This window comes from Muntiacus reevesi, chromosome 15 (assembly GCF_963930625.1).
Source record: "Muntiacus reevesi chromosome 15, mMunRee1.1, whole genome shotgun sequence".
NCBI classification, from domain to species: domain Eukaryota; kingdom Metazoa; phylum Chordata; class Mammalia; order Artiodactyla; family Cervidae; genus Muntiacus; species Muntiacus reevesi.
The window spans coordinates 21216575-21227231 of NC_089263.1; the positions used below are offsets into that span (position 1 = coordinate 21216575).

At 46.7% G+C, this 10657-nt stretch overlaps 1 protein-coding gene across 1 annotated transcript; it reads right to left on the minus strand.

Moving 5' to 3' along the window:
- Positions 1-3583: 3583 nt before the first annotated feature.
- Positions 3584-6915, minus strand: RPS17 (ribosomal protein S17). Its single transcript, XM_065906188.1, has 5 exons — positions 6795-6915; positions 6356-6507; positions 5752-5857; positions 4993-5058; positions 3584-3710 (listed from the first exon to the last, which is right to left on the minus strand). The coding sequence occupies exons 1-5, from the start codon at positions 6795-6797 to the stop codon at positions 3630-3632; spliced, it is 408 nt and encodes a 135-aa protein (XP_065762260.1). The 5' UTR covers positions 6798-6915; the 3' UTR covers positions 3584-3629.
- Positions 6916-10657: the final 3742 nt, after the last annotated feature.

Below are 10657 nucleotides of genomic sequence, written 5' to 3' on the forward strand. Positions count from 1 at the left end.
TGCCTTGACTTAGGATGGGGTTATGTTGCAATAAACCCATAGTAAACTGAAAATACCCTAAGTCAAAAATACATTTAATTCACAACCTACTGAAGATCATAAATCTTCCTGCCCATTCGGGAGAAGGAGACGCCAGTTCAGTCTCTGGGTAGCGAAGATCCCCTGGAGAAGGGAATGGCAACCCACTCCATTATTCTTGCCTGGAAAATCCCATAGAGGAGCCTGGCAAGCTGTGGGGTTGCAGAGTCAGACATGGCTGAATATCATAGCTTACCTGAGGCTGTTTTTAACATTGCAACGCATTAACCTACAGTTGAGCCAAATCAACTAGACAAAGTCCACTTTATAATAAAGCACTGGGTCTCTCTCATATGTGCAAGATCAAGCCAATCACTCCTGAAGGAAATCAACCATGAATAGTCACTAGGACTGTTGCTGAAGCTCCAATGTTTTGACTACCCAATACAGAAAAGCCTACTCATCAGAAAGACCCTGATGCTAGGAAACACTGAAGGCAAAAGGAGAGGGGGCGTCAGAGGATGAGATGGTCAGGTAGAATAAGTGACTCAATACTCTGGGAGATAGTGGGGAACAGAGGAGCCTGGTGTGCTGCAGTCCATGAGGTCGAAGTCAGACTCAACTTTGTGACTGAACGTCTCATGTACTGAACACTGTACTGAAACAGAATGTATAACTACAGAATAGTTAAGTCTATTTGTTGCTTTGAGATCACATAAGCTGACTGGGAGCTGCGGCTCACTGCCACTGCCCAGTCATGAGTTAAATCACTATCCTAACCTGTAAAAAGATAAAAACTCAGTTATCTGAAGTAGTTTCTACTGAATGCCTGTCACTTCCACACCATACTAGTCAAAAAATCTTAAATCAAACCACCTGTATTTCTAAAATTTAAAAAAAAAAAATTAAATCTAAGTGCAAGACAACATCAAACTGAAATTGAAGGACATTCTACAAGGAGTCAGCCAACACTTTTCAAAAACATCATGAAAGACATGGAACGAAAAGGACATAAAAAGTAGATATAGTGATTCTGGGTTGGATCCTCAACCAGGAAAACTGGAAGAAATTACTGGGAAAATTGGCAAAATCTTACATTGGATTATGGATTAGAGAAGAAACGCTAAAGGCAAAGGAGAAAAGGAAAGATATGCCCATCTGAATGCAGAGTTCCAAAGAATGGCAAGGTGAGATAAGAAAGCCTTCCTTGGTGATCAATGTAAAGAAATAGAAGAAAACAATAGAATGAGAAAGACTTGCAATCTCTTCAAGAAAATTAGAGGTACCAAGGGAACATTTCATGCAAAGATGCGCAAAATAAAGGACAGAAACAGTATGGACCTAACAGAAGCAGAAGATATAAAGAAGAGGTGGCAAGAATACATGGAAGAACTACACAAAAAACATCTTCATGACATATAACCACAACACAATGGTGTGATCACTCACCTAGAGCCAGACATCCTGGAGTCTGAAGTCAAGTGGGTCTTAGGAGGCATCACTATGAACAAAGCTACTGGAGGTGATAGAATTCCAGCTGAGTTATTTCAAGTCCTATAAGATGATGCTGCACTCAATATGCAATTTGATCTCTGGTTCCTCTGCCTTTTCTAAATCCACCTTGAACATCTGGAAGTTCTCGGTTCACGTACTGTTGAAGCCTCACTTGCTAGTGTGTGAGATGAGTGCAGTTAAAGTGCTGCACTCAATATCCCACCAAATTTGGAAAACGCAGCAGTGGCCATAGGACTGGAAAAGGTCAGTTTTCATTTCAATCCCAAAGGCAATGCCAAAGAATGCTCAAACTACCACACAATTCCACTCATCTGGACATGGAACAATAGACTGTTTCAAAATTGGGAAAGGCTGTATATTGTCACCCTGCTTATTTAACCTGTATGTAGAGTAATCATGCGAAACGCCCAGCTGGATGAAGCACAAGCTGGAATCAAGATTGCTGGGAGCAATGTCAATAACCTCAGATATGCAGATACCACCATCCTTATGGCAGAAAGTGAAGAGGAACTGAGGAACTTCCTGATGAAAGCAAATGAGAGTGGAAAAGCTGGCTTAAAACTCAACATTCAAAAAACTAAGATTATGGCATCCAGTCCCATCACTTTATGGCAAATAGATGGGGAAACAAGGGAAACAGTGACATACTTTATTTTCTTGGGCTCCAAAATCACTGCAGATGGTGACTGCAGCCATGAAGGTGCTTGCTCCTTGGAAGAAAAGCTATGACCAACCTAGACAGCATATTAAAAAGCAGAGACATTACTTTGCTATCTAGTCAAAGCTATGGTTTTTCCAGTAGTCATGTATGGATGCAAGAGTTGGACTATAAAGAAAGCTGGGCACCAAAGAATTGCTTTTGAACTGTGGTGGTTCAAGACCCTTGAGAACCCCTTGGATTGCAAGATCAAACCAATCCATCCTAAAGGACACCAGCCCTGAATATTCATTGGAAGGACTAATGCTAAAGCTCCAATACTTTAGCCACCTGATGCAAAGAAATGATTCACCGGAAAACACCCTGATGCTGGGCAAGACTGAAGGCAGAAAGGGATGACAGAGGATGAGATGGTTGGATGGCATCACCGACTTGATGGACATGAGCTTGAACAGGATCTGGGAGTTGGTGATGGAGAAGCCTGGCATGCTGCAGTTCATAGGGTCAGACACTAACTGAACTGATGAGTTAGGTAGCAGTATCATATCCACGTGGATATCCTGATTACCATCACTCATCTATGGTTGTTAAAAGAATGTCCTTGTTCTTAGGAAAGTGACAAGATATTTCAAACAAAATGGCACATGGGTAACTTAATCCCAATGGATCACAAACAAATGTGTATATAAAGAAAAATATATGAAGCAATTGGGAGAAAATGTGAACTGAGAGGCCTGGAAGGAGTATAAGTTCTTTATGCTATCTTCTTGGAACATTTCAAGTTATAAATTGTATCAGGTGTTATAACTTTGTGTATTTACAGAACAGATTTTCAAGATGTTTCCTAGGATCCAAGTGCTCCAACTGCTCCTCTAGCTACTTGTGAACAAGGACCAGCCCAACCTAGCACTCTCCACCATGCAGTTGGACCCACTGTGTCAGGATCCCTAAGTTCAGAACCATCTCCCAGGATTCACCTAGCAAGCTCTGCCTCCCTTAACCTGCCACATCCCATGGTCTCACTGATCCTTCCACACACACAGCCATTCACACTCAAGTCTCCATTCTATCTCCCATCCCCAGAAAACCCAACCCTCATACATGAGGAACATGACCCTTTCAAGACAAGAAGGTTCACTAACCCAAACTCCATGTACCCAGGAGAGGCTGAGCTCAAACACGTAGGAAACATGGGGTAAAGAGGGAAAAGTATTTCCTGACTTTTGCCCGAAGCCAGAGTGAGTGCGAAGGACCTGGCAGGACCAGGCCTTCTCATACATTCAGTCTGTATGGACACTGCCCACAGGTGCTCTGCAGGACACTTCTCCCACGAGAAAAAATTCCTGCCCTTAGTTCCACCAGGACCCAACCCCACAGATGACACAGGCAAGGTTGTTGTCCGAGGTTTATTGAAAATATTACAGCACAGCAGAAAGACTCAAACAGCTCCACGTGGTGTTTTGAAGTTCATCCCAACTGTAGGCTGAGTGACCTGCAGGTTGGACAGACTGCCAAAGTCCTGTAATGATAAAAATGGGCTTAGTGTGGCTGTTCTGGCAAGATCCGTGTCCAGAGTCCCAGCACCATCATTAGGCTATGCTTCACCAGCCCCCTCCAGCTCAGGTCAGACTGCTGGGACCCTGCAGTAAAGTGAGAGCCTTCTCCCCACCCCAGACCAGTAAACTCATAACGGGGTGGACTCCATCTGAAGGATCCTCCACCTTAACAGTCACAAGGCAGCTGTCCTTTTAAGACTTTTAACAGCATCTTCAGCCTTTACCCACAAGTCTGCTTGTACCCCCCAGCTGTGACCAGATACCACCAAACGTCCCCTGGGTGCAAAATCTGTCCCTTTGAGAATACCGCTCTAAGGCTAACACAGTGCCCCTTCACTTTCAGGACCAGCGTCAGATAGGAAGCATCACTCATGCAGCCAGCATTTGTGAAGGCCCAGGAAGAAGAGTGGTGGGACAAGGGCAGGACCTGCCTCTGAGCTGGCTCAATCTAAGTGCAGTGAACCCAAGGGCACACCACATAACCAGAAATTAATTCCTCATTTCATGCTCAAAGACCAATTTTAAGGTTGAAAATAAAAAGCTACATTCCAGGATAGTGGTTATTTCAGGAGAAAATAATCTGTAATAGGCTTTAGCTGTACTGGTGATGTTTTTCTGAAGCTGGGTGGTATGTATATAGGAGTTCACGCTATTATTTAAACATTTCATCATCATAAAAAGGGAAAAATAAAGTTGCTCAAAATCAACTGCCTCCTGGACTCTGAAGCTCATGCTCTCACCAAAATGCAGAAATACTAAGATAAATCACAGAAGAGACACTTATCAGTGTGCTGAAGACAGCTGAACCCCTCAATTAGTGCCCTGTCAGCACCAGAAATGGAACCAGAGCTCATGTGAGTGGTTAGCATGTGGACACAGGAGAGCAAGAAGAATGCAACAATCTCTAGATCTGGGAATTATCCTCATGTGGACAGCAAACTCAACCTTTAGCAACCAGCTAAACCCTCTCTGGAAATAGTCTAGCTTAGTGGTTAGACGTGTGGATGGATTCTCACCTCTGCCACCCACTAACCTGAAATTACCACTCCCAACATCTATAAAATGTAAACAACAGGATGTGCCTCGTGGGATACAGTGAGGAAAACAACATATAGAAAATGTGGAAATTACCTGATATATTTTAAAGATTCAACAAGTGTTACCCAGGGGTATTACAGATGGTGGAGAGCTACTGATGGTTGGTGACCAGGGAAACCCTACTTCAGGAATTCAGCAAACACCTACCAAGAGCTTCAGCATTTCCTTAGTGTCAGGATCTACTTCAATGATTTCCTGATCCAGGGCTGAGACCTAGGAGAAACAAGGCAGGCCCCAAATAGTAATGAGTTAGAGAATCTCTCACCTTCCCTGCCTTTTCTCCAAGATCCTTATATGAGGAAGAAAAATTGGGGGAGGGGGAAAGCATAGAGGGGATACAAAAGGATTCCAGAAATTCAGTATTTAAAAAAAATCTTAAGACTGGGTTTATATCAACAGTCCAGGAATATTATACCAAAGCAAAAAAAAAAAAAAAAATCAAGCCAGAAGACACGATAAGTCACCAATCATGCAAGGTTCTCATGTACAGAACTTACGTGGTCCTAACAGGACACAACATACAGGCAGGTACTAACAGATTATGGGCACCTACAACTGCTTATGGGCTTCCCTGGTGGCTCAGATGGTAAAGAATCCGCCGGCTATGTGGGAGACCTGGGTTCCACTCCTGGGTCGGGAAGATCCCCTATAGAAGTGTCTGGCAACCCACTCCACTATTCTTGCCTGGAGAATCCCAGGGACGTGGCGGGCTACAGCCCAAGGGGTCGCAAAGAGTCGGACGCGACTGGGTCACTAAGCAGAGCGCAGCTGCTTGGGGGTGGGGAGGAGTCTATGGAGACGCAGCTGAGGTCCCCCTGGAAATCAAGTACCCGAAACGGTTCTCAGGGACCTGCTTCTATCTTTCAGGATAAACCAGAGATCCAGAGTAAGACCCAGAAAGTTTACCTCAGGGACGTAATTGTCTCTCCTCTCTCTCTCCTCCTCCTGCAGCTTGATGGAGATACCTCTCACCGGGCCTCTCTGAATCCGCTTCATCAGATGTGTGACGTAGCTACAAAGCGCCCCAAGAACACACATTGGTCCCCACGGTACACAGCACGTCTGGATGTGCACGTAGGAGTTTCAGTTCTTTTCCCGCAGTGAGAAGAGTCATCATCATCATCTTGGGAGTCCTGACTCTAAAAATCTTCTACATACACAGAACCTCTACACGCAGCTCCGCTTAACCATGCATGCCTGTCCTCTGAATTCATGTTCGTTTGTAAAATCACCAAATACTCCAACAAACTTTCGCGATCCCTCCCAACCCTCATCTGCTTTCCTTCCAGTTCCAGTTTACGCAATACAACAGCATATCAAGTAGATCTTTAAATATTCTCTTTCACAGATCGACTGGGGCTAACTTCGTCCAAGCGCCACTGTCAAACAGCCAAGTATCAGCAACGTGAACACAAGACAACTTCACCAAGAAACCCCACAGATGCACAGCTCCCAGGACCCACCCGCGGGGCCACGGAGGCCCTGGAAGCCGAACGCAGACTCGACTCACCCTGCGATCTTATTGCGGAGTTTCTTGCTGGGAATAATAGCGATTTCCTCGCACACCCGCTTGTTGGTGTGGAAGTCATTGCCCAGGCGCGTATAGTACTTCTCAATGATGACCCGGGCCGCCTTCTTTACGGTTTTGGTGCGAACGCGGCCCTGCGGGTGGAGAAAATAGGGTCACTCGCGAGGCAGGACCACCCCGCTCCAGGAAACAACGCGGCGTCATACCCTGACCCGAGTTGGGTTCGTGAGCTGGGGCTGAGCCCGGTAGAGTAAAGGCCCGGCCGGGCAGTACTGGAGCGCGGGGTCAACGCGGAAACCAGTCACCTACGGAGGCTTCAGCCTCACAGGGCAGTGCGCGCCTCCTCACGGGCTGGGAACTGAGGGAAACGGCGGATGGAGGACGATTCTGGTGGATACGAACTTGAAGCCAATACACCTACCATGTTGGCGGGTCCTTGGTAAAAGAGGAAAGAGGAAACACAAGAGAGACCTATAAAGCGCAGGCCTGAAAGCCGCTTCCGCCTAGCCTGGGACGCGCTGAGCCTACTCCAGCGCACCACAGCGACCCCTAGCGGGGCGGAGGCAAAATAGAATGGAAATGTGGACGGCTCGTCTGCATCCGGTAGGCGGAACGAGCTGTTGACCCGCCCCCTGATGGTCAAGGCCCTTCCGCTCCGCCCCGCCTATGTCGTCTTAGGCTGGTGTCTGAAAGCCTTTTTTTTTTTTTTTTTTTTTAAGCCTTCTACAGTGGTTTCTACAGCTTCTACATCTGTCCTGAGTATTCATTGGAAGGACTGACGCTGAAGCTGAAACTCCAATACTTTTGTTGGCCACCTGCTGCGAAGAATGGACTCATTGGAAAAGACCATGCTGGGAAAGGTTGCAGGCGGGAGAAGGGGACGACAAAGGATGAGATGGTTGGATGGCATCACTGACTCGATGGACACGAGTTTGAGTAAGCTGACTTTACCCCAGCGGCTTGCAGTAGGAGAGGTGCATCTCTTCCCCATACACCGGGGGTGGTGGGTGTGTTGGGGGGGCGGGGGTGGGGGGAGGAGGTGGACAGCGGCAGCGAGTGGAAGCACGGAAAAGTGAGAAGGTAGGGGATGGCCTCGCACACAGGGTCCCCACCAAGTCCATGGCTCAGAGCCTTGTGGCCTGGTGGGGACACAAGTACAACTGGGAAACAGTTATCTCACTTATGAATCTTTACTCAAATGTCACCTTACCCAAGGGGCTTTTCCTCCAATTTATGTAGCACTGTCTTTTTTTTTTTTTTTTTTAAGCACTTCAGTTCAGTCGCTTAGTCGTGTCCGACTCTGCGACGCCATGAACCGCAGCAGGCCATGCCTCCCTGTCCATCACCAACTCCCGGAGTCTACCCAAACCCATGTCCATTGAGTCGGTGATGCCATCCAACCATCTCATCCTCTGTCATCCTCTTCTCCTGTCCTCAATCTTTTCCAGCATCATGGTCCTTTCAAATGAGTCAGCTCTTTGCATCAGGTGGCCAAAGTATTGGAGTTTCAGCTTCAGCATCAGTCCTTTCAATGACCACCCAGGACTGACCTCCTTTAGGATGTACTGGTTGGATCTCCTTGCAGTCCAAGAGACTCTCAAGAGTCTTCTCCAACACCACAGTTCAAAAGCATCAATTATTTGGCGCTCAGCTTTCTTTACAGTCCAACTCTCACATCCATACATGACCACTGAAAAAACCATAGCCTTGACCAGATAGACCTTTGTTGGCAAAGTAATGTCTCTGCTTTTTAATATGCTATCTAGGTTGGTCATAACTTTCCTTCCAAGGAGTAAGCGTCTTTTAATTTCATGGCTGCAATCGCCATCTGCAGTGATTTTGGAGCCCAGAAAAATAAAGTCAGCCACTGTTTCCCCATCTATCTGCCATGAAGTGATGGGACCGGATGCCATGATCTTAGTTTTCTGAATGTTGAACTTTAAGCCAACTTTGCCATTCTCCTCTTTCACTTTCAACAAGAGGCTCTTTAGTTCTTCACTTTCTGCCATAAAGGTGGTATCATCTGCATATCAGGTTATTGATATTTCTCCCGGCCATCTTGACTCCAGCTTGTGCTTTCTCCAGCCCAGCATTTCTCATGATGTACTCTGCATATATGTTAAATAAGCAGGGTGACAATATACAGCCTTGCTGTACTCCTTTTCCTATTTGAAACCAGTCTGTTGTTCCATGTCCAGTTCTAACTGTTACTTCCTGACCTGCATACAGGACTCTCAAGAGGCAGGTCAGGTGGTCTGGTATTCCCATCTCCTTCAGAATTTTTGTTTATTGTGATCCACACCGTCAAAGGCTTCAGCATAGTCAATAAAGTAGAAATAGATGTTTTTCTGAAACACTCTTGCTTTTTCAATGATCCAGCACTGCTATCCTTTTAATGTTGCTCTAGCATTTCTTAGCAGGTGTCACAGTGACTTGTCTCAGCTTTCTGAGCTAGGGATGAATTCTGTGACAGCAGCGTTTTGCATTGAACAATGCCTAGCACAAAGTTCATTCTCAAATATTTACCAGAAGGGCCCAGTTCACCTGTAGTGCTTCCAACTGAGGCACCTTCTCCAATCACCACTGCTGCTTCAGGCTGTTCTTGTCTTACCCATCCTCAAACCTAGTCCTTCTGAAGCCAACAGCACTGGCTACTTACTACCCTGGCACCCAAACAGCCTCAGGAGTACTGCTCCTTCTCTCCACCTCTGCTGAAGTGGGTTCCAGGCCCCCACCTGACTTAAGGGCTGGGCTGCCCAGGTTGGATGAGGTCAGGGGCACCAGGCTGTGTGCCTCATCCCTCAACTCCTGGACAGTCAGTCCTTCTAAACTGATAGGAATGGAAGGCTGAAGGAGAGGAAGCTCGTGCCCTGAAAGCAGCATATGGACCAGAATGAGACGAACTGAGAAAAGAGATGACTCTGAACAGGACAGGACACCAAAAGGGCGGGTCAAAGCCCCTGTCCCGAGAGAGCTGCAGGAGTTTACCAGTGAACTTCCAATGAGGCGGCAGCCAGCCACACCTTGGCTGACAGGACTCCCCACCCACCATGACAGTGAGTTCTTGCATCTCTTCATGGAAGGGATGCTTCAGCATGCAGAGCTCCCTCCACCAATGACTAAAATGGAATCTTCCAGAAATTGCTCCAGCAGCTGGGCCCAGGCACAACCTACCTGAAAAAATCATCAGTAGACCAGGATTAACAAAACCTAGAAGCCTGTGAGGTTAGAGTCCAGGTGACAGTCCCGAAGAATAGCAAAAATTTACTCCCATTCAGTAAACAACTGGGTCAGCATAGATGACTCCAAGAGATAGGAAGCCTCCCAAGAAGAAAGCTCCGAGGTGTACAGGAGGAGCTGAGAACAAGTGGCCTGTGCTGACCCCAAGGAGCTATCCTCCGGTCCCTCCAAGGCGGGTCTAGGATGATGAGAACAGGAGCCCCCTGCCTGCTGCCTGCTAAGTCACTCAGTTGTGTCCAACTCTTCACAACCCCATGGACTGTAGCCTGCCAGGCTCCGCTGTTCATGGGATTTTCCAGGCAAGAATGCTGGAGTGGGTTGCCATGCCTTCCTCCAGGGGATCTTCCTGATCCAGGGATCAAACCCGTGTCTCTTCTGCCTCCTTTATTAGCAGGCGGGTTCTTTACCACTACCGCCACCTGGAAAGCCCAAGAGGAGCCCGAGAAAGTTTATTTGTGCGGCCTTTTTACATACCTGGACCAGAGGTATCCACTTACCAGAAAGGCAACTTCAAGGTGCACGAAGTGAACAAGAATGACTTAAAGGGGCAGGTCCCCACATAGCCCCTCCATTAACCTGGGCAGGAATCCCATCCATCACAGAAGATCCAAGGAAATGTGCGTTTTTACTCTGAAATCCTAAATGTCTCACTGTCCCCATTCCCCCACCTCAGACACAGAGACAGAACCGGAACTCTGCTGCAACGTGTTTATTATGTGCCAAAAAAACTACACCACAGCTTACTCCACACACCTGTAGGAGAGTGCAGTCTTGCCTGCATATACTACAATGAGGTAGAGACTTCACACACAGCTTCACGAAACCCACAGAGTAGCTGGGATATGCAACAATGCAACGTCAGCTCAGCAGGAGGGAGGAGGGGCGTTATGACACTGGTTCTTTGGCACACAGCTTCCCAAAGAGGGGCAAGTAGTTTTGTTTTTTTTAAAAAAAAAAAAAAAAAGGAAGGAAAGAAGAAAGAAAAAGTCAAGTTTTCAAATTCCAGTAGCATTTCAGTCGACCGCAACTGTTGCTTCATATGCT